Source organism: Phycomyces blakesleeanus, assembly GCF_001638985.1.
Source record: "Phycomyces blakesleeanus NRRL 1555(-) unplaced genomic scaffold PHYBLscaffold_3, whole genome shotgun sequence".
Classification (NCBI taxonomy): domain Eukaryota; kingdom Fungi; phylum Mucoromycota; class Mucoromycetes; order Mucorales; family Phycomycetaceae; genus Phycomyces; species Phycomyces blakesleeanus.
Window position 1 is genome coordinate 1,290,598 of NW_017265136.1, and position 23,647 is coordinate 1,314,244.

General features: G+C 38.1%; 8 protein-coding genes across 8 annotated transcripts; 5 read left to right on the forward strand and 3 right to left on the reverse strand.

Moving 5' to 3' along the window:
• Positions 1–682: 682 nt before the first annotated feature.
• Positions 683–2,065, reverse strand: PHYBLDRAFT_121988 (hypothetical protein). The gene is made up of 4 exons (XM_018428841.1): positions 2,038–2,065; positions 1,716–1,962; positions 1,264–1,605; positions 683–1,197 (listed from the first exon to the last, which is right to left on the reverse strand). Exons 3-4 carry the CDS (start codon positions 1,591–1,593, stop codon positions 886–888), a joined length of 642 nt encoding a protein of 213 aa, XP_018296575.1. The 5' UTR covers positions 1,594–1,605; positions 1,716–1,962; positions 2,038–2,065; the 3' UTR covers positions 683–885.
• Positions 2,063–3,070, forward strand: PHYBLDRAFT_62699 (hypothetical protein; the record flags this gene model as incomplete). Its single annotated transcript, XM_018441003.1, has 4 exons — positions 2,063–2,076; positions 2,155–2,241; positions 2,629–2,711; positions 2,850–3,070. The coding sequence occupies 4 exons, from the start codon at positions 2,063–2,065 to the stop codon at positions 3,068–3,070; spliced, it is 405 nt and encodes a 134-aa protein (XP_018296576.1).
• A 2,882-nt stretch (positions 3,071–5,952) lies between these two features.
• PHYBLDRAFT_179587 (hypothetical protein) lies at positions 5,953–6,832 on the reverse strand (the record flags this gene model as incomplete). The annotated part of the gene is made up of 3 exons (XM_018438171.1): positions 5,953–6,555; positions 6,625–6,715; positions 6,798–6,832. 3 exons carry the CDS (start codon positions 6,830–6,832, stop codon positions 6,253–6,255), a joined length of 429 nt encoding a protein of 142 aa, XP_018296577.1. The 3' UTR covers positions 5,953–6,252.
• Positions 6,833–7,016: 184 nt separating this feature from the next.
• On the forward strand, positions 7,017–11,900 carry PHYBLDRAFT_163644 (hypothetical protein; the record flags this gene model as incomplete). Its single annotated transcript, XM_018434849.1, has 21 exons — positions 7,017–7,163; positions 7,477–7,652; positions 7,731–7,870; positions 7,952–8,079; positions 8,136–8,374; positions 8,441–8,731; positions 8,794–8,839; positions 8,908–9,111; positions 9,145–9,243; positions 9,301–9,339; positions 9,394–9,603; positions 9,690–9,990; positions 10,099–10,187; positions 10,252–10,398; positions 10,522–10,795; positions 10,854–10,948; positions 11,009–11,177; positions 11,242–11,384; positions 11,435–11,533; positions 11,621–11,708; positions 11,767–11,900. 21 exons carry the CDS (start codon positions 7,017–7,019, stop codon positions 11,898–11,900), a joined length of 3,258 nt encoding a protein of 1,085 aa, XP_018296578.1.
• A 1,058-nt stretch (positions 11,901–12,958) lies between these two features.
• Positions 12,959–14,211, forward strand: PHYBLDRAFT_154408 (hypothetical protein; the record flags this gene model as incomplete). The annotated part of the gene is made up of 6 exons (XM_018433324.1): positions 12,959–13,030; positions 13,082–13,264; positions 13,320–13,401; positions 13,451–13,753; positions 13,843–14,063; positions 14,119–14,211. The coding sequence occupies 6 exons, from the start codon at positions 12,959–12,961 to the stop codon at positions 14,209–14,211; spliced, it is 954 nt and encodes a 317-aa protein (XP_018296579.1).
• A 292-nt stretch (positions 14,212–14,503) lies between these two features.
• PHYBLDRAFT_18460 (hypothetical protein) lies at positions 14,504–15,485 on the forward strand (the record flags this gene model as incomplete). Its single annotated transcript, XM_018438958.1, has 4 exons — positions 14,504–14,599; positions 14,684–14,947; positions 15,036–15,220; positions 15,311–15,485. The coding sequence occupies 4 exons, from the start codon at positions 14,504–14,506 to the stop codon at positions 15,483–15,485; spliced, it is 720 nt and encodes a 239-aa protein (XP_018296580.1).
• Positions 15,486–20,707: 5,222 nt separating this feature from the next.
• Positions 20,708–21,462, forward strand: PHYBLDRAFT_130757 (hypothetical protein). Its single transcript, XM_018429383.1, has 2 exons — positions 20,708–20,742; positions 20,863–21,462. Exons 1-2 carry the CDS (start codon positions 20,713–20,715, stop codon positions 21,373–21,375), a joined length of 543 nt encoding a protein of 180 aa, XP_018296581.1. The 5' UTR covers positions 20,708–20,712; the 3' UTR covers positions 21,376–21,462.
• Positions 21,463–21,703: 241 nt separating this feature from the next.
• PHYBLDRAFT_88621 (hypothetical protein) lies at positions 21,704–23,588 on the reverse strand (the record flags this gene model as incomplete). Its single annotated transcript, XM_018443694.1, has 6 exons — positions 21,704–22,025; positions 22,122–22,451; positions 22,534–22,834; positions 22,926–23,031; positions 23,132–23,286; positions 23,429–23,588. Coding segments are annotated over 6 exons (1,374 nt in total), but the record flags the coding sequence as incomplete, so codon positions are not given.
• Positions 23,589–23,647: the final 59 nt, after the last annotated feature.

Below are 23,647 nucleotides of genomic sequence, written 5' to 3' on the forward strand. Positions count from 1 at the left end.
CGAAGCGCTCCCAAAATTCGGCGAGACCATCAAATTAAAATAAAGAAGAAATCATTCACTCATCTTCCATCACCCGTAATGGTCAGCGTATGATTAAAGTACAACAATATATTTTCTTTTCTTTTTAAAAGCATATCTTCGACTTTAAATAAAAGATGTTTACTAGCAATTATTCCTCTATTTATGTTTTCGGGTCTATGCACTGAAAATTTAATCTTAAACCCTTAAACCCTGAAAACTCTTTCAAAGATCTCCTACTAAAATTACCTCTTTTCTTCTTTTTCTTTTCTTACCACATTATATAGCACCAAAATAATACTACCTTTAGATACGATTCATAACATTAGTATTATTGACTTTGATTATATATATATATATATAATCGCTGTTCTCTCAATTATAGAGTTTATAATCCAAGAATTCTTATAGAGCGGTATATTAACTCCAGGTTCAAAAAAAGTTTAGTTAAAACGCCCAAGCATTGTTTGTGAAACAAGGTTATATATATATATATATATATCCTGAATACCACCCATAGAAAGATTTATGCTTCACCCGCATATATGACAGGGATAATACACCCCTCTTCAACTCCTTTATGAGACTTTACTACCCTGATATTCAGGGTCTTTAATCAGAAAGAGTTCAATTTTACAACAACATGGCAGTAAATATTAAATCTGCAGAAACAGTAATGTTTTATAATATTAGAAAAAAAAATCAACTGATTTAATAATTGTATTTGACTTGATGAGAGAAATGATAAGTTTGGGAATATATGTACATAGATATGAATAGGATAGGCGGAAGGGTAATTATAGGAGGTAAGGGTAGATTATTAAGAAATAGAACATCGTTATGTTGTCAAGGATCCGTAAATGTTAATTAAGAGCAATGGTCGTCTCTGAAACCACCGAGAGATCGGAATCGTCCAAATGCCATTTCTCCAACAAAGATTCCAACGATGACTACAATAAAGTAGCCGCCATTTCCAGTCATGACAACCAGCATTAAAAGATAGTTGATGAATGAAGCGAATGCTGTGAGGAAGCTGCGAACGGTATCGGTATGCCAGACAAAAGGAGGAACGACAGGCATTGTAAGGCGAGAGGGGTATACTGGACGTTTGATGGAATAGCTAACTGATGCTCGAGACAATTCAGACTGGCCAGATTCTTCATTACCACAGTCCTTTGGCTACATAGTTAATATGTGAGTAGTTTGTTTTATGTTAAAAAAGAAAGAAAGAAATACAAGTCTTACATGAGCATTGTGTTTTGCAGTAAGATCAAACGGTGCCTCGCTCAGGCCACGATCGTTTTCGTGTACTTTGTTGAAACGCATAGATATCCAAGCAACGAAATAGGTTTCGATGGCCATCATTCCACGCGATAAAATAGCGAATACGAATAGACCAATGCATGTACCGATGTATGCTGATTCAGATTTAGGCATCCAGCTGTCAAAAAAGATGGCGTCTCCAGAAGAAGACCAGTGAAATGTGCCCATAGACATGCTCATCATTGAATCCATGCTTGTGTCTGTAGAAGAAGTAGAATCAGAAGAGGTGTGGGAGTGGTCGCTCATGTCCATTTTGAATGATTTCTTGGAAAATAGGGAGGTGCAGATTAAAAGAATGAGAAAAAATTATGATCTCAACCAATGTGCGCCCTGGGCTCCTTTTGTAGTCTTTAGGGGTGGAGATAGAATTATACCAGATACTTGTCTTCTGGAGAGCGAAAATCGCGCAAATAAACGTCATCAAGAGGACTTTAAAGAGTTCTGTCAGCAATTTAGAGTAGCGAGTTGAGTGTTGCACTTATCTTGAACTTTTTATTTCTGTGGCACCAATCATATACAAGATTGCAGCAAAAATATCTCAAACATATCAATTCTTTTTGTTGACAATCCAATTGTTTCCTGTTATCAGATCTGATAAATATTTCAACTTTATTTTCTGAGCTATCGAAATACAGACTTGGTTCAGATCACATACACACTATATATCTATAAAACAAAGCAAAACAAGAAGCTTACCAGAATACAAAATGAGCACAGAATCATGAGATTCTCAAGGTGGGTTGATCAAAACTATAAGTATAAGCATGAAACAGTTTTCCTTTTATTTCTTGTGTGTGTATATATATTTTTTAGGTTTTTTGCAACCTTATTGTCACACACACTTCTCATATTGTACATTGTAAAAAATAATAATATTGACACGCTGTATACGGAAGTTTGGTGAGATTGGCCCACAAAAAAAAACAAATTGACTCATCTAAAGCTATATTAGTTCGGTTATAAGCGGCAAGCCTTTGAGATGTAGAAAGCAATTCGGGTCTGGCGCCATTTAACTTGTCTCGGGATCAAAGAGTATCAAAGTCAATATATGAGATCAACCAGATTTAGAGATAATTTTGCTGTCCAATTAATACTTGACAAAAAATAAAATAAATAAAAAATACAATATTTATTGAAAATGTTGATCCAGTCGTAAATATAGATGTTTCGGCTGTAACTTGATATATCTCTGCAACTACATTTCCTGTCCACAATACTATCCTATAGGCAATACATACTAAGCACAATTCATAGCCTCTTATTTTCCAAAAACTACCTTATATACAGTGTTTCTGAAAAGCAAAATCGCACAGGCCCAATGATGATTTTCGCGCCAAATGCAAATCAATGTTGTACTGGTTTAAAAATACGTGAGTTCTAAAAATAAATATCGCCACTTTGGAAAATCAGATGTCACAATTGCAGGAAGTTCTGTTGATGAGGAGCGATATAGTATTGAACCGCTGTGCTTTTATAAACAATAAAACATTTGGTTAAGGTACCTCAAGAAGTTAACAGTGAAATTAAATTTATTACACAGAGATATAACGAGGTTAAATATGCTGATGATATTGGAATGAGAGCAAGATCTATAAAACTTGACAAAATGCTATACACAGATCAGGATAGAGTGATGTTCTTCAAACTATTTAATTTTTTTATAAGTACTTCTGATGCTGAAAAAAAACCACTTTGGAATACATATGTGTGCAACATATACTTTGGCTAAACAGTACAAGAACAAGCTTAGTATAATCTTTGAAAAAGAAATATCGAAAGACTGGTCACCCAAGAATTCTTAATGAGGAGAATAAAAAAAAACATATTTGATTGTATCGATGACAGCCCAGCCGTCCTGGAATAGGTCATAAAAAGAAACTTATAGACATATACAAAACTTAAGAAGTCCAAGAGTATTGTGCCTAACTTTGTTCTGTTTTTTTAAAAAGAGAAAAAATACTCGGTTTCAATTGATAGATAAGAATAGTAGAAAAAATCTCCAAGAACATCTGGAAAGGTTTCAAAAAGGGAACAAACTCGAAATAAGATTTACGAAACAACATTTATCTCGAGTAACATGTCTTTAATATTAACATAAAATGTATCATATCATGGTCAATAAGAAACTCACCTGCAGTACTTGGTATATACAACATTCTTGATGCTAATTTGACTAAAGCTTTGATCAAATCTAGCGCAAAACTTCTTCACTTGGCAACTAATAAGAAGAGCAAACTAAATTATAGTATTAGGTGTACGAGCAAAAGAGCAGTAACAGGGTACTAAATTATTAAAGGTCGTTGTGGATGAAATAGACCAGTATTGCCATATTGTAGGGTATTATCTAATTATTGATCAAGTTTCTCTTTATACCTCTGAAGATATAACAAAATGTATTGTTTCTATAAACTGTAGTTGTGTATATCTGCCTTTGTTTTTCCCTGAGCTTAATCTGATTAAACAATTGTGTTTAGTTTTTAAGAGCAAAATGAAACACAGTACAATTTTGGGAAAGATAATGTTAAAGATGAGAATCAGTGAATCTTATACTAGTTTAAATGGGCGAATTCAAAGGAGTTCATTAGAAATCCTCATAAATACTTGAACAAGTCCCGTAAACAAAGACTGAAAAGAAAAACTTGAAATAACGCTATTTATTTCATCCGGGAAGAGCCAAAAGAAAAAGAAAGCATAGATTTTTATGAGAGAGAGAGTGGACTTTTGGCAATTATGTGTTTTCGATCTCTGTGTATATATATATAAAGGAGAGATGAAGAAAAGTAGTGTTTAATCAAAATTCAACCTTAGAAAATCTTGTAAAAACCACCCCTCCCATTCTTATCTTATTTTATTCTATATCCGATAATATTTAATACAGGATTTCCACTCCAAAAGTTATATTTTTTTTTTCAAACTATATATTTTGCAAAATCAAAACTTTCATTTTGTGCTCCGACTATATATAAAAAAAAATCAATTTATTTTTGGCTATTTGTACATTGGGGGAAGAAGCTAATGCTATGATCAACCCAGCCTTGGCAGTTTTCCATAGCGATATGGCGGGAGCACTCAGCAATATACTTCAAGAATTGACCACATACCAACCCGGGCTTTCTCTTGACCAGTGTTTTGAGTTTGGAGAAGCACTCTTCAATCGGGTTTAGGAAAGGAGAGTATGGGGGGAGAAAGTGTAGGTGGTGTCGTGAATTAGCAAACAATTCAGTGACAAGATGGGATCTATGGATCGAGGCATTATCCATAATGAAGTTGTGAGGGGCAGCATTACTGTGGTCGAGCGAATCCATAATCGTCTTTACAAATTCAACGAAAATTGGTCCTGTCGTGCCACCAGGGGTCAACTTCGCCTGCACACTCTCAACACCTTGGTAAGAAATACCGGCAAGAATTGAGATGTTTAGTCCCCTTTTCGACCTCGTCTTCACAATGCTGGTCTCGCCTTTCTTGGACCACCCTTGTCCTCTGATCAGGTTTGCATTAAAGCCTGCTTCGTCCACAAAAATGCAATTGGTTTTATACGATAAACCATTCGTGTGCATACTGTCTACGTATACTTTTCTCAGCTCAATAGTCTTCGGGTCGTTTCTTTTTTCCTCGACCGGCTTGGTTCTCTTCAATGTGAACCCGATGTTGTTGATAATGTGCTTATGTAAGCCACTGATGCTCAAGTTCTGCTCTTGAAGCTCTGGAAATTTTCTAAACAGTTCCTCTCTCATTTGACCAAGAGTCAAGGTGCAGCATTCGTCCAAGAGGTCTTGAATGAACTTCGAATGCTCATCGGTTATCTTAAGACTTTCCGCGCGCGAGCCGCCTCGCTTCTTGGGCTCTACAGTAGCATCCCTCTCGAACTTGGTGATGATGTTGTTAATCGACACCCATGAGACACCAAATGCCCTGGCTGCTTCGGCTCGGGTCATGGACTCTTCTATATAACATTTCTCCACAATCATGTTCTTGATGTGGATCGGAAGAACCTTTTGTGGTCCATTTCTCTTTCTTCTCTTAACGATAGCGATTTGATTGGGGTTCATGTTGGAGGATTTGAGTATAGAAAAAGATAATAGATAAAGACAGTTCTCAAAACCATATTACAAACTTAGCATTATATACTTTTCTTATAACAATATATTGATATTGCATGTTTTCTTATATTATTTTTAATAAACAGTGTAGACATTCTTTAAATACTTTATCGCACATATTAGCATTCTTCATGCTCTTTATTAATTTGCTTTAAATTTCTTTCTATCCGCATTAATTAATTTATTTTTTTCATATATAGTCGGAGCACAAAATGAAAGTTTTGATTTTGCAAAATATATAGTTTGAAAAAAAAATATAACTTTTGGAGTGGAAATCCTGTAAATCTCGACATCCAAGCATCTAACAAAAAGGTTGGGTGCTTTGATGTCAATGCTCTCATTTTTAATCCATTTCAGCATTTTTATTGTAAAAATGCTTCGATGTCAAATGTCAAGCATCGACAATAATAAACCCTCTTACTATGTAAACCTAATCTTAAGTATATTTCAAATCCAATTAACGTAAGCATCTGTGCTTCCAAAACTACACCAAGGGAGAAATCTGGAAAATACTGAAATTGCATTGTATATTTAGTGCTTGAACTTGGGTCTGATGATATAAATGAAGAAAATGAAGGAATATGGAGATCTCTGGGTCTTACAATATGATTTAATATAACACACTGTAAATAAGCACTCCAAAAAAATGTCAGAAAATTGGGTTAAAATTCCTAAACCCAAGGAGCAAATATTAAAACCTGTATAAATATGGATAATTATCAAAGAAAATATTAGAAGGTTTTAAAGAATCAATGCTTTTCTCAAAAGATATATATTCTTCTACGATTCCAGAAATAAATAAATAAATATCCTAATGATGAACACCAATGACATCCAGTTTATATACAGTAATCCGTCCGTAAAAGTCCGTGCTCTCTTCAAAGATAATCTTCAAACGCTGGATAGGCTCTTTGTGTTGTATATCAAATATTTGGGTAGGGTTAATGTCTTCCGGGTAAAATGTACTGAGCTGTATATTATAGTTATTTGGAGAAGACGGGGAGCTTCCAAGGGCAACACATGTTTTTCCAACAAAACCACCCTGAAAAGTTAAGGCGATCTTTTGCACTTCAACAGGTGATCCGAAATCCAAAAGGATATTTTGGGGAAGACCCTTTTAAATGAATAGACAAACGAAACTCAATATGCATGTTGATCGAGATCTCGAGTAGATTTAACTTACTTGCTCTGAATTCCAGCAAGTTTCCTCGGATCCATCAATCAGATGTTGTTTTCCATAGCTCACCGTGTCACGATTTAAAACAGAGCTGACCCTATAGTAAAGATCGAAGCGTTCAGTTTCTAGAAGAATAATTCTGCTATAATAATTGCGATGAATAGTATATAGTTACGCACTTGATGCGAGTGTCAGGAGAAAGTAGACTTGTCATGGATGATGAATGAGATAAAAAGAGAGGTGAAATCATTCACCTCCACGTGACTTTTACTGACCAACTGTTCATGGTGCACTAAGAATTCTAACTTCTCTTTTTTAACTTCTCGTCTGTGGTTTTAGAAATGTACTGGCTTAACGGCATTGCCAGTCAGCTATCTCTTCGTAGTGCCTCTCATGGGATGGTAGCCTCCTCTGTGGAAGGCAGTGACCAACCAGCAGGTGCACAGCTTCCTCTGTCGGCCGACATCGTCGCAATGAAACCATCTCACCACGCGTCATTGTTCATTACCTGTACTCGATCGGCCATTTATCTTTGGTCTGTCAAGGTAGAATATCGGGAAATTTTGAGAACTATTCAAGAGCTCTTAAAGGACTCTTGTCATATCTATGTCCAGACACAGTTATTGACGGAACAGAACCCCCCTTTCCATAGCCAACAACTATCCTATCTTTTGTAGAGCGCTCAGAAAAGCATATAAAAGAGTTTGGCGAAAACAATTCTATCTTGTGGAAACCAGATGGATCAGCAGTTGTGATATTTGTACAGTATCAAATGTTCTCTAAACAAACGAACGTCTTGAACTCATGTTGCTGCCTCTTATTTTTATTTTCTTTCGATGCTCGTTAAATATTCCATAGACAAACAAAAACTATCTTTTACTTTATGCGATTCTTCCATTCGAACAGCGGTCCTTTGAGTTTAGTTTTGCTCATTCAAACCATCCTTATGTAACAGGGCCTGGAGAGGGGAAAGGACCAAAGACTATGATCCTAAAATTTCGACTTGCTATTCGTATCGATGCTGGCATTGCGTGGTAAGAATGATACGATGATCCGAAGAGTAAAACTGATTGCGGAGGTGTTGCCTGGTATTCAAACTCTTTCTTTCTCAGCGGCACTTCATCTGAAGATACGCTTATAATCGCAACACAAACGCCTGCTGCGATCCAATGTATTTCATGGAACCCACAACAGGTCAATGCAACACAAACTTCTCTCCAATCCCGGATGAATATCTTTGTAGACCCTTTGGGTAAATAGTCACAAAATATCAATATAATGGTGACTTATAAAAAAGTTGTTGATATATACATACATACATACATACATATAGAAAGGGTGACTAGTATGATATATGACAAACCGACAAATGTGTCTGTCTGGGTCACAGATAAAGGCAGAGCTTATTTTGTTCACAATATACCCGATATTGACAAACAGAGCAGTACAGGCTCAAATGGGGTAAGCGATGGATGGGAATTTATTGGGCACTTTTAACACTAGCCTATCTCCCAAAGCTAACGTCTCCTACCTCGCCATCAAGTCAATTACCTCGTGGATCTAATACATTGACAACGGAAACGCACTTTGGTGGAGACACAGCTTCTTTTGCACCAGCATCACCTTCATACACAGAAAAGGTTCATTGGAAAGGCGTTGCATTTCATGGTATAGAAGAAGATATTTTAAAAGGAGAAGAAGCGACATGTGTTGCTATTAATGCCAAGTTTTCTCTTATCGCTGTCGGAACTAAGAGGTAAGTACAAGCTACATATCATTAAACAATTTGTTATGTTAAACATATACTTTTGTTTATTTAAAGTGGGTTAATTCGCATATACTCTGCAAACCACTATTTGTCTCCACCCGAGTACTCTCATACTCTTGAATTGGAAACCGGAGGAGCAACCACATGGGGGTCTATTAATAATAAATCAATCTCAAGAGATGCTGTCCAATCACTCGCATGGACTTCTGATGGATATGCTATTTCTGTTGGCTATGAATATCGGGGACTTGCTATCTGGAGCGTCTATGGCACCTTGCTTTCCTCTATGAGTGAATTAGAAGAAATGTTCGGGGAGAGACAGAACAATCCAAATATTATAAACAGGTATATATATATAATTCAAGGATTATCTGTTCGAGAAATTGAGTGCATTTTTTTAAGGATAGATATAGCCATCTTCAAGATACTTACATACATGGTGTGTACTCCATGGTAAGATCAAATACATTATCAACACCTTGTTTTATTAAAATATTCTGACATACTTGGTTATATTTCAGTTCTGGGGCCCCGGAAACTATCAACTTTTTGTATTGGATACCTGGGGGTGGAAAGAGAAGCAAAACGTAGAAGATTCTGTAGTTTTTGATGACATCCATTTGTTCTCTTTACCCTTCTCGAAGTTGGCTATTACATCACTTCATAATGCAGTAAGGGATCTTAAACAATTTGGGTACACTATAAAGCCTAACTTAACCGTAAATGTATAGGATAATGCACGAAGAGGTCTTTTACAGGCAGATGACCGACTTCTTTTATACAACAGCGGAGGAGACTACCAAGAAAACAACACTACGACTATCGATCCTGACGCCGTAGCATGGACTCATATTCTTGTAAGTTAAATTAAGTATATCATTTCATATATTCTTACTAAATTCCAAAGTAAATAGTATCCTACTATGTACATAACAGACCATTGGCCAATTAGGGTAAGGAATAAAATAATTTTGAAAAAAAAAACATGGTGTGTATTTCATATAAAGTGTTCTTCTGTTAGTCGAGACGGAAAATATATAGCAATTGCCGGTAAAAGAGGTTTAGCTCATTATAATACAATCTCTGGTCGCTGGAAAATGTTTGGAAATCAACAGCAAGAAAAGAGTTTCTTGGTACGAGGTGGTCTCGCATGGTATAAACATGTCCTGATAGCTGCATGCGAAATATCGTCCTTGCATCATGGAAAAACATACGAGGTAAACGGTAGTATAAAAAAAGTAGAAGAAATGTTTCGATATCTATTTGTCTTCTATATTAATATAACTTTACTATATATATATAGATTCGTCTGTATTCAAGAGATAGTAATCTTGACAATGCATATATTCTCCACACGGAAGTGCTTCATCAAATACCCAATTATATAACTATTTGTGGAAATTTTCTACTTGTCTACACTTCCGATAATGTATTGAGTATCTATAGTATTTTCATAGGTAGTGATGTACCACCTACAATGGGAAACTTAAACCCTGCTGCTAATTTAGCCAGGATAAAGCTATCCAGACAGATACGCCTTCATGGTATTATTACCGATGCATCCAGAGTTAGAGGCATCAGTTTGTTTAATCCAAGTCTTGGAGGTATGTCAAAAAAAAGTGGACTTTTCTTTCTTTTCTATAATGCGTTGCCCAATAGATTGTGTGATTATAACAACAATATTTTTCTTATTTAAATATATATATATATAGATCAGCTAAATACGTTGGAGGATGCGATAACTGCCAATATAATATTATTGGTAGATGGAAAAAATTTCATCCTGTGTCCATCTATGGGAGTAAGCCAGAGAATTCAAAGAAAGTGTATATCGAATTTAATGAATCTTGCTTGTGTATTTAAAGGACAGCGAAGACGTTGAAAGAGATGAGATACACAATCAATACGAAATACATATGTTATCTGAAAAAACCGAGTATTACTGGATTGGCCGAAAGAGTGTAGCCAACTTATTAACCTCTCTGTGGGTTGTTGATGGAAAGGGAGTCAAGGTAATTTTATCACGTCAATCTCAATCAGGCTTCTTTTATTATTATTATTATTATTATTATTATTATTATTATTATTATCATCATTATTATCACTATTATTTTCTAACCTTTATATATATAAAGCTATTCACAAATTTGCTTCGTGGTGAAGATTGTGGCTTCAGTACTTTTGGAAAAGACATATATGAAAGTGAGCCTTCTACACCAACCACACCTGGGCTATTTACAGCAAGGGGTTACTCAGGGCGGCCATTTTCTTTGGGCTATCGAATTGGACCTGAGCCTGATTCACCTTCTGCATCTGTTAATATGGAAGGTTTTTCTCAATGGAGAACAGGAGATCTAAAGTTTGCGGACGCAGATGCAATATATATTCCACTTGATTTTTATCCTCATTGTAAGTTAATCAAACGGAGAACTACTTGGGGGAAATATCTAATTTGATGGTCGGTAAGCTGTTCTGCTGGAGAAGGGAGTTATTGTAGGCATAGAACAGAATATGGTTTATAAAGACTTGCTAGGTTTTATGGTTTACAAAATAACAACAAAGGTAATACGTAATATTAAGATTTAAAATTCAAATTCATAACAATTAACATGTATCCCTTAGACACATTTGTTTATACATCATATTCTGCGACACTTGCTGAAACGAGATCTTGAAGAAGATGCAGTAGTATTTGCACGAGTTTATGAAAAGCTAGTGTACTTTAGTCATGCTTTGGAAATTCTTTTGCACACTGTGTTAGAGGAGGAATCTGGTCAGTCTTTAGGAGATGGTAAGTATTACCTAATAAAGTTTCTCTAAGTTATACAGTTTTAGCTCACACAGTATTATTGTAGATGCCATACTTCCTTTGGTTATAAAATTCCTTGACCAATTCCCACACGCTTTGGATGTAATTGTAAGCTGTGCAAGAAAGACAGAAGTTGCTCTCTGGGATCACCTCTTTTCGGCTGTTGGAAAACCAAAGGACTTATTCGAGGTAATGCTGATTTTTACATTTCTTTCTTTTTGTTCGGTTTTACTCAATAGTACTTTTACCAGTTTTGTTTAGAAGATGGGCGCCTTCGAACTGCCACATCATATCTTATTATATTGCAAACTATGCAGCCACTTGCAGTAGGCGGAAAGGTAAAGAAAAAGAAGACTGTCTACATACTTTAATTTTGGTGGACATAAGACCTAAGCATGACCACTGTTGTTGTTGTTTTATATCAGGACACCATTCGATTGCTGCAAAAGGCCATTGATGTGGATGACTATGAGCTATGCAAAGAACTAGTCAGATTCCTAAGCTCTATAGACAGTAAGTGTTCAGAGCAGATTATAAAATTTTGCAAAACTAACTAGTTTTTTGTAAACAGATACTGGAAAAACACTCCAGGAGGCATTGCATGTTATCAAAGCTCATATGAATCCTGAGCACACATCATCACCTAATAGTCAAAATGCTCAGGTTGATAAAGTGGCTCAAAGCATTCAAGACCTGAGTACTTAACAAATAGCTATACAATTACCTTACTCTATTTCTCTATTTCTCTTTATTTTTCTCTTTATCTCTTATATTGATATATATAAATATAAAAGAAGCCAGAATGGCCATGTATTATATACCTTTTTTGTTTGCTACGATTTCTATCTACCAAAAAAAGAAACCAAAAAAAAAGTCAAATAGACAAAGTTGTCTAGCATAGCCCCCCATACCCTGTGACGGTTGATCACGCTACCTAGGTCAAACAGGCAAGTGGAGAAGAAGGGGTACATTACCCACTATAACCATGACAAGGAAGCAAAGCACCCGACAAGACCGTCCTCCAATCTCACATTACCGCTCTCGGGAGTCTCCTGAGGGAAGAACAGAAAGCTCTTCCCAGCAAAGACATCATTCCATATTCCAGCCTTCGAATGGCTACATGAGCATCCCCACTTCTTTGAATGTAAGGTCTTAACAACTTAAATCGCATCCCCCTTTATGCTTCTTTTGCTTTATTTTAGATACCCCATCACGACAAATCAGCCCCAATGCGTGGCCATGCAGTTGAGAGTAGTCTTGTGATAAATGCAGATGACTACCGTAACGGATTACCGAGAGATAGCCAGCTAATAGACGTTGGAATTGATAACACTCAAACTAGCCCATACTTATCAGATGTTGAGACTACTGAAACTGCATCTCTACTGATTGAGCAAGACGTCTGCTTTCCTGCTGTGGAGGAAGAGAGAGGGGAAATAAACTATGCTGCAATGGATGAGTACGTGATTCAGGAAAGACGGGAGCTCCAAAAGACGCAATTACCTCGACGGGCTCATCGACGAAGATTGTCTAATATGCTTATGCCCGATGGGGCCAGGCAGGGTCGGGCTTATTATGGCGAACCTAATGTAAATTATATGAACTGAGATGAAAGCAAATATGCTGATGAATTGGGTGTTTAGTATCCCGCTACTGATGATCTGGATGTCTACCGAATCACATATTATTCCCCTTTTAAAGCCTCATCTATTCATGCGCGTACATTGTGTGAAATACCAGCTGCTGGAGAGAAGTTGAGCGAGATGGCTAAAAAGGGGTGTTTTTGGATTGATATTCTCGATCCTACTGATGAAGAAATGAAGGCACTCGGAAAAGTAAAAATAAAAATTTCAATAACGGTCGCTTTAATTAACATCTCTTTATAGATATTCAATATTCACCCTTTGACTATAGAGGACATTGCTATGGACGAACCTAGAGAAAAGTGTGAAGTGTTTAAGAACTACTGTTTTATTACATTTAGAGCATTTGATCCGAATCCGTCCGCTATAACCCCCCTTAAGCCTCTTGGAATGCATATACTCGTGTTTAAGGAGTGTGTTTTGACGGTAAGAGAATCAATAGATATATATATATATAATATGCTAATTTCATATGCTTTAGTTTCATTTAAGACCCATGAACCATCCTCAGAACGTGCGAAAGAGAATTAAGCTTCTCAAGGACTATATTCATGTCACACCAGGTAATAATAATAAATGCAAAGTCAATTTTTTTGTCTAATAGGCGAATAGATTGGATATGCTATGGAATCTTGGACGATATCACAGACTCCTTTGCACCATTGATCTATGCTGTTGAGTTTGAAGTGGATTCGATTGATGAGCTGGTTCTCATCTTGAAAGAGTCGGAGCAATCAGACATGTTGCGTCGGATTGGCTATTGCAGAAAGAAGATGATGGGACTTTTGCGCTTACTGGTCACCAAAGCAGATGTCCTCAAGACAATGATCAAACGAGGGGAAGCATGGATGGCTGTCGGTACTGAGAAGTCTAATGGTGATAGTGATGTAGCCATCTATCTTGGAGATGTTCAAGGCATGCTTTTGATAGTATTAAATAACTTCTTTATTATTATTTCTTTAAACAGATAGTGAATAACATATCTTTATCTATTATATCTTTAGATCACCTCATAACCATGCTTCAGTCACTAAACCACTATGAAAAAATATCTTCTCGGTCTCACTCTAACTATCTTGCCCAAATATCTATCGAAATGACCCAAACAAATAACGAGATTAATGATGTTCTATCTAAACTCACTGCACTTGGAAGTATAATTATCCCAATGAACCTTGTTACTGGTTTGTGGGGTATGAATGTTCAAGTTCCCGGCCAGGCTCAGGTAAGGTACAGACCTCGTAGCAACAGTATCTGACCGGCTTGGATGTTTCTTTTAGGAGGATCTTTGGTGGTTTAGTCTGATATTTGGCTCTATTCTCTCCTTCTGTGTTTTTGCCATCATACTGATGCGCTGCTATCGAATTATTTAGTGCTCATAATCCATTTGATTCAATTCCCGATTGCTGAGTCCATCAAGGTGTTTACGTTGCTTTTCTGTCACATAGAGTCCGTTCCATTGGTTGTCCCTCCTGACCCTCTCTCTTTCTCTCTTTACAAAACTCACCTATTAAAATCCCTTTTTTATTTTTATTTTTAAAAAAAAACTTCTTTGAGCCATAAAGTTATCATCGCCAAAACGCGCTCTGTTATCATCTTTGAGTTCATTTATAACAAGAAAAAAAATAACAGGAGCTCGGTTCTCATCACGCCTTACTTTTGACTATGGCTTCAGACGACGAAGACTTGGATTGCCCTCTGTGCATGGAGGAATTTGACATTGCAGATTGTAAATTCAGGCCTTGTCCATGCGGCTACCAGGTAGGGGAACATTTCCTCTGGTAGTACTGGGATGTTCACAAGCAAAAATCTTGTGGCTCTAATATAAACATACAATTTCAACAGATTTGTCGATTCTGCTGGCATCACATAAAAACAAACCTTAATGGTCGTTGCCCGGCATGCAGACGAGCATATACTGATCAGATTGTCGAATTTGTTCCTGTGAGCGCAGAGGAGATTTTACGTAGCAAAAAGGAGAAGAAGGAAAAGGAACGCCAGCAGCGTGACATGCGAGACCCGAATAGGCGACAATTGTCTGGTATGCGAGTCGTCCAAAAAAACCTTGTATATGTTCTTGGTCTTGGTTCAAAACATGCTAGCTTAGAGGTAATAATAAATTAATATCTATAAATATATTAAAAACGATATTTAGCTTACCATGGCTTGGTCACAGAGAACTCACTCTTGTCTGTAGAACGAATTCTTTAAGAAGTATGGCAAGATCAATAAACTCGTTGTTAGCAAACGATCTGTTCCATCAGCACAGCAATCATCATCCCAGGTTTCGGTTGGTATATATGTGACCTATGCCCGGAAAGAAGATGCTGCAAAGGCAATTGCTGGACTCAATGGGGCTGTGTGTGACGGCAAGGTTATAAGGTAAATGTATATCCATTAGGAGGACAATCAACCCTATAAAGAAAAGTGGGGGTAAATTAGTCTTTAGTGTATTCACCACTTGGGGAACAGGGCCTCGTACGGAACAACCAAATATTGTACCTACTATTTGCGGAATATGCCATGCCCAAACCCAAATTGCATGTATTTACATGAACCAGGAGATGATGTGGACAGTTACAGCAAAGAAAATCCAGCAATTGGGTGCGTACAAGCTAATATAATTCTTATGAGAGGGCTAATATAAAAATGTATCCGTAGAACCAAGCATCCAACCGGATCAACTACCCAGACTTACCCAAACAAACGCACCGTGGCTACTGTAACAGCTACAAAACCAATAAGTGGGATCACTCTTGGTATAGCGGCAAATGCTGCCGCTGGTGCCAGCTCTAGCTCCACTGGTACCCCTAATACCATTTCTACTGCTACTGCCGGACCTTCTATTGAGGTACCGCGCAAAGCATCACCTTGGGCACCAATTCCGAAGGTTATCGCTGTGAAGCCGATCGATATTGTCAAGGAAGTACCAATGGAGCAAGACCAGGCGCATGAATTTGAAGAAGAAGAAAGACCTTCGGCTGTTTCAAAGTCTGTTCCGTCAACCTCCCTTAAAACACCTTCTACACCCAAAGCACAAAGGTCTACACCGAAAATCCCACACGCGGCACCAAAGACAGTACCTGTTGGACCAAAAATTGTCACACCAACAAAAAGTGTCTCTGAAAATACACGAGTTGAAGATGAGAAACCGGCCCTTCCGGCTACTGCATCATGGGCAAAGGGAGTCAACTGTAGTAGTAGTACGGCCAGTCCAGATAGTATTGTTACACCCGATACATTTGGTCCATCTCTGACAGCCGCATTGACTGCCCCACAAAAACCCAAACATTCCCAAGCACTTCCTCGAAAGAAAGAAAAGAAACTCAAAACAAAAATGGTCCGGCTTGAAGATTTCGAAGAGGCCAAAAGAGAAGCAAAGACTGCTATCGGTACTACTGTTAAGCCAAAATCTAAGGAATCAGAAGCCGCATGGGGTAATACCAACTTTGAGAAGATCCTTCCCAAAATTGAACCAACCGAGACCAGAAAGATTATCTATCTTGACGAGCCATCAATCGATCCTAGACTTCAAGCCGAGGGAACTGTTACATCAGTCAAACCTACTGTTCAACCAGCTGAAATTAAGGAAGAGAATGTTGTTCAGGATGATCCTAAAGAAATCTTAAAGAAACAACTTTCGGAAGAAATCAAGGAAGAGTTGCCTATTGATACAAACGAGGTCTCAAACGAAGAATCTGTGGACACACACAGTGGTGATACTCACCCCAATGATGAGGATGCAAGCATTGGTGAGAGCTTGGACGAAAGCGCGGACGAGAGTGTGGATACGAGTGTGGGAATCAATAAACCTGTTGATACACCAGCTCAATCAAATGAGGAAAATGATAATATTACTCCTAATGACGACAAGAATGAGGCAGAGGAGATGTGTGTGGATAATTTGGCCCGAGAAAACGAAGACCTTAATTATCCAAATGAACATAATTCGCCATCACAGACATTAGACGAGCCTTCTTTTACAGACTCTGAGCTTGGTCATGTTTCAGACAATGAAGCAGATCAAGAATACGAGGATAGTGAAAATGATCTCAGCATCGATGACGATATTACAAATGAACACACAACTATCACTTACCTACCAGATACGGGTGATATTGACAACACCATACAGAATTCTCAGAGACAGACCTATAGTTCCGAAAAGGTTCAGGAAGACCTCCAAGATGACCAGGCCACAAAGTTTGCTGGACTGGGCAAACCTATGGATACAATGGAGAATTCAACTTTATTCGTCAACCAGGACATAGCTGATCAATCCCCTGTGTCTGTATCCGACACCAACCAACCTCCATTTATTGGCAACAATAATCTCTCATTGCCAACAATGGCAAATAATAGTAATATTCGTCGTACTCCCCCTGCTGCTCCTCCAGGCTTAGCTGCTCCTCCAGATTGGTTCTCGCGTAGTTTCGATCCGTTCAACGGCCAAGATCCCTCTCTAATTGCTTCAAGGCGCCTGCAGCATTCTCAACAAATGTTGGAAGCCTCTGGATTATTCCACGGATATGGTCAACCTGTTCCCCGTTTTGGATTCTCACCTGACTTTCATGGAGGACAAACCCCTCCACCATTTCCTACTCATGGTCCTCCCCCCGGTATGTTTCCCCCTCACCCTCATCAGCATCCTATCATGCGCCATTCCCCCATGGATCGACCTGATCTAATGGGTATCCCACCTATGATACCTCCATCTATCGAAAGCCCCAATTTTGCAAATTTGAGAAACGAACTACGTGGTCTGTCTGTTCAAGATGGAGCTCCGCCTGGACATATTCGTGATGATTCTGTAAAGTCTATGAGAGAAGATTTTAGAGCTCTTCTTCCGAATGTAAATATTAGCTTTGGATTGCTTCAAGACGAACTTGCCAATAGGGCAGGGAAGACACCAAAATTTGCCAAGCCCCACACACCTGCCACTGAAGAACATGTCTTTATCCGCCCATCTCCTCAGGCAAGGCATTTAGACCAACCTGCTGGACCAGTGGATATGGGGCCCAATTCAGCACATCAATTATTTGCTGAAGGCCCTAATGCTTCTCATCCTATGCAACATAACCACAACCAAAATCATCACAATCACAACCAAACTCAAAATCATCTCCACAACAACCAGCAATATAATCAAAATCAGCAGAATACTAACTTTTTAGCACCTCTTGATGAATTCGCTCAATTCGGACCAGAAGATCGCACACAGGACCACACATTTTTACGGTCTATGGTGCAACAACAGCCAATTCAAGGAAGTCCAAGAAATAATAATCCTATGAACAGACAGTTTGCTCCCCCTGGCTTCTCTGATATTAGTCCTGAACACTCAGAGCCAAATGCTGATGATAACAAACGATTTGCACAACGGCAGGATCCATTCCATTCAGTTGGTGGTAGTATGCAACGACAGGATGGCTGGCAACCCCACACAGAACCTCCTCGTCAGTTGCAGCAGCAAAGACAACCTCCAATGGAACATGTATTATCTGAAAGAGGTTATCGTGGCAGTCCTTTACGAAGCCATGAACCTGGTCCAATTTCTCAATCTACTGGCCTGCCCTTCTCAGGGGGGAATGGTGGTAGTGGCAATGGCAGCGTTGGTAATAGTGGGATGCTACCAATGGGAAGTATGCCGCCTTCTGGAGGAATGACATCTTCTGCTGGAATGCCCATGAGACCAGAGTTTGAGAACAGGTCAATCTATGGAGAACCTGATGTCAGAAAGGAAGCTCAAAACTTTTTTGGGGAGTTCCTTCGCAAGGCTGCTACAGCACACCCGGCCTACAACGAGAAAGAGGAAACAGGAAAAGGTATGATCCAAGATAAGAATTATATGATTATAGACGGATAGATTATATAGCCGGGGTTCGACTCTAGTCGCTGATGATGATAACCATTGATAGCATTACCATTTCAAGATCCTGCGATTATGTCCGTTCGAATAACTGAAGATTCTAACGGCCAAGAGAGTGATGTGTCAAAATCACAGAGTACATTCCTTCAGATTCTTGGTGGACAACAACCGCCGCCACCTTTGCCAAGAGATCAAGTGGAACCTCGATTTTCGATGGTCGAGCGTCATATCCAAGGTGTGCCTACTGTTTTTGGTGCTTCTGTCCATAACGAAAATTTTGGACAAGATAGTCCAAACGGTTTCAAAATGTTTATGACACCTCCTCATCCCTCATTTCACCCTCAACAAAACCAGCAACCTCAGCAACCTCAGCAACCTCAGCAACCTCAACAACTTCAACATCAACAACCTCAGCAACATCCATTACACCATCAGAATCCTATGGGACATCCTCCTCCCTTCATGGGTGGATTTGGGGAACCCCATATGGGAATGATGGGACGTATGGCTTCCATGTCTACTCCACCTGGCATGAGAGGTCCTCCTCATCCTGGAATGATGCTTCCGCTCCACACCCAATCCCACCCTAACGATATTCCATACAGAGGTACACCATTTGGACACATGGGCAATCTGCCGCCTGGAATATTCCCGGGTAGACCTAATGGTGAAAACCATTAGCTTGATATAAAAAAATAACTTGAAAATAAGATCTCCTCAAGCCATCTTCTTCTTGTACTTTTCCCTAACCTTCCCTTTCCATCACCCTTCTCAAATCCTTGTTGTTTTCTTATTGCTGTTGCTGCTGTTTTTTTGTTCTTATCAGTACGTATATCTCTTCTCTTTCTATACATTTATATATATGTTGTTTTTCCAAGACTTTATTTTTTTAAAAAAAAAAATAACGCACACACACACACACATCCACCCACACATACATATATATGTATATATATATTTGTTTGTTCACCTGTATAATATACACTGTTTCCAGAAAATAAAGTCGCACCATTTGGAAGTTTATGCTTAACTTTAAATGTGTTCATACCTCTTAAATTATTTATTGAGTGTACACAATGACATTAATAAGACGCCATCGTTATTGCCTTACTAGCCCTTATAAGATTCTCTTGTTGGGACCAGTATTACTAATAGAAAAATTACACAAGAAAGGATATGAATTTGCAGTAATTTACCCACTACTATATTCTTCGACTATGCTTCTCTTGGCTTACGTACATCGAAACGCATTTGTAAGTCGCACAATCTAAAGATTTAAGTTGCATTTTTAGGATAAGAATGTTCAAAAGTATTTTTATATTTAAACAAAAAGTAAAGTGCATATTGTATAACAAATTGGTGCTGAAATGTTTAATAGTTTATTTAATAACTTATGAATAATTTTTGGTACTTTTTATTGAAAAAGAAGATCCATTCATAGCAGCTAGTAACTCTTAAAAGTAGGTCTTGTATAGTGTTTTACCGTATATCTGACTTTTATTATTACTTAATACAGAGTGTATTTATAAAAGTATATAATATCCTTTTTAGGGTATAGAAGCTTGATATAAAATTACTCGTTTTTCGGCCTTTTTCCCTAATATACCTCCAAGTACAGCTTTGATCACATTAAAAAAAATGCACCCCCCAAAACACGGATATTTTTTTTCCGTAGTGTTGGTCTAAAGCTTAGTGTACTAAAGATCTCAAAGAGATAGTTTCTTAATTGCATTACGAAAGGAATTGTATTTGTTGATTTGTCTGTAGGTTTTGCAATTAATTAAAGGGAAAAATAGAAAATGAAGTATGGGTCTGGTTATTTTGCCCAATATACAACTTTATATAGTTATAATATTTATGTTGGTAAATACACACAAAGAGAGAAAGAGAGCGAGAGAGATATAGTTCCCCTGAAAGTAACGTCTAAGCGGAGATATTTTACGATATTCAAGTACAAAAGCTGTTCTTAACCAGTTAAGACAAAATACTCACTCTTTGACATCGAATGGAATTCATCCTAGCTTTGCTCTCGTTGGTAAAAACAAAAAACAATAATTATAAAAAAATAAAAAAATAAAGAGTAATTACAACCAAAGAATATGTATATATATATATTGAAAGACGTGTAGTTTCTCAGTATTGTTTTGTGTCTTAGGCGGGTACATGGGTGTCCGTCTTGACCGCAATCCTTCTGCTCTATATTCGTTCACTACACATAGTTTATTTTGTGGTTGGCTCTGTCCTCACTGCATTCGCCGCAAAGATTCTAAAAAACGCAATTAAGCAGCCTCGTCCAAGCCACTCATCAAACGTTCGTAGTAAAATTAGCTATGGAATGCCATCGTCTCATTCCCAGGTCATTGCATTCTTTGCTGTCTACATTCATCTAGCATTTAGTGCAAATGCTATTGAGTATTCATTAGTGCGCTCAATTCTTGTCATATTTGTTCAACTCACTGCTTTTCTTGTCGCATGGTCGAGGGTTGAACTTGGACACCACAGTCTTCCTCAAGTATTGGTTGGGTCTGTACTTGGAGCTACGATAGCCTTATTATGGTACATTCTGTGGCAGGAGATTGGATCCAAATACGAAGAAAAGTTCAAGGGAGACATATTCGTTATTGGATTCGAAAAAGCAGTATCATTAGTTTATCCTTTGTCCTATTAGAATTTCGCGGTTTAATTTATATGTATTTGGGCACCAAGTGATTTTTCTCAAAACAAACAAAATCATTAATAAATATTTATCAACTTGTAATTATCAATAATCTTTTGGGATTTTCTTCTTTAATCTATGTAGAGGAGTTTTAGGTGCGTGCATGGTTTCTTTAAGAGAAAAAGAAAAAGAAGAGGAAGAGGAAGAGGAAGAGGAGGGAAAGAAATATAGAAATGAAGGGATAGGCTTGTAAAAGGGAAGTCTTTTTTTGTTTTGTTTTTTGGGAGGCAAGAATACAAAAAAATAAGGAAAAAATAAAACATATATATAATTATGAGATGGAGATAGTCTTGAAGATATTAAAACCAGAGTTTGATGTGCTGAGAACACATCCGGGAATCTGTCTGTGCCAATGAAGTTCCTTGATCTGAGACTGGCCCTGATGAACGAATAGAAGCTGAGGAGGAATCTCAACACCATTGCTAGTCAGTCTGCCTTCTTCTTCAGTGTCGGGCTCAACAGAGAGATCCCAGAGTGTCAACTGGTCATCATCGCCAGATACAGCCAAGACCGACTCCTCGGTAGGATGCCACTCAATTGAGGTAATGGGAGCAGTGTGCCATTTGAAAGTAGCAACTGGAGAAGGTCCTGCACCTGGCCCACTAAAAGGTAGATTATATATATATTGTTAAAAGGGAATTAGATACCCCTTTCCCCCACATTTTATACTAGATATACTTCCGTGAATCCAGACTTACCCTTTGAACATACGAAGATCCCAGACGCTGAATACACCATCATCATGACCACTAGCAAGCAAGTAGCTTGCTTTCTTGTTCCATGTAATTACGTTTACGTCCGAACCGCTGGCACGAATGCTTACTGCAGAACGCTTTTTGTTACGAGTATCCCAGATCTTGACAGTCTGATCAGATGAACAAGAAGCAAACACATTACGTTCAGAAGGAGACCATTGGAGATCTTCAACTGAAGACTTGTGTTCTTTAAAAGCAACCGAATCGGTGTTGCATCCAGAGGCAGTAACAGTTGTATGGTAGATTAAACCATTGTTGTCACCACTCAAAAGGCTAATAGCACAAACACACAAACAAGGTTTCGTTTAATTTCTATGTAATCCATATCCATACTTCGTGATAAACAATTACTCACCGGCCAGTATCCAGAGGGGACCAATCAAGAGCATAACCTTCTTCACGTCCGTGGTTGTGCACAGTATAAAGAGGTTTTGCAGTCTTTGGCAGAGGAGTAGTAGGAACACTCAAGTTGTTCATATAAGGAGAGAGATCCCAAATGTGAACCTTACCAGTCTCTGACCAGGTTGCTGCAATATGATTATCCTTTTGCTGGGGCATCACTCTCAAACGGTTTACACAACCAACGTGGGGGATAGACTTATACTCCAGCACTGGATCTTCATCAAGAGCATCAGGATCCTCTTCATCGTCAGAATCTATAAAGCATATATATACAAATACATAATACACGAAAATGGTTGAGTAAACAAAGCATTCAATTGTTTGCTTGGCTGATAATGAATATACCATGCTGTTGTGTCTTGTGGAGGTTAGACATCTTCATAACCAAAATCTCGTTGTCGCGTACACCGGGAACAGAGGTACCAGCTGCTACAAATGCAGTAGCAGGGAACTTTTTTTTTTTTACAAAAAAAGTGAATATTATGTCAATTATACAGATATATAGATGGATAACTTATTTCGATAACTATATTTCACGGTATTCAACTCACATTCTTTCGCTCGTCACCCAACTTATCCTCCAAAACATCGAAACTGAGAAAAGGCAAACGAACGTCAAGGTTGTGGAGCATTACATAGACAGACTGATCAGCCTCCAAAACCTCACCCTCTTCCAAGGGTTGCCCCGGAAGATACAACTTCAACTCTTGCTCCTCCTCGTCTTCCTCTTTCTCGTCAACATCCATGCCTTATTATTATTAGGAAAAAAATATATATTTAGATATTCATAACCAATTAATAATTGTGTGTGTGTATTTTGAAAAAAGAAAATGCGCCGGCAGATCTACTATTATTACTATTCTTTTTTCTTTTTTTTTTACCTTCACCAGCCTCCTCTTCTTCCTCCATGCCTTCCTCATTTTCGGACTCTTCTTCAATCTCGTCGTCCCAAGCATCCTCGAATTCACCCATGGCATTACGTTCGGCTAATTGCTTTGCATGACTTTGGTTAGCATTGTTAATTCCATTTCCATGGCCATTCAAATCATCGTGTTCGGCCTGACGCT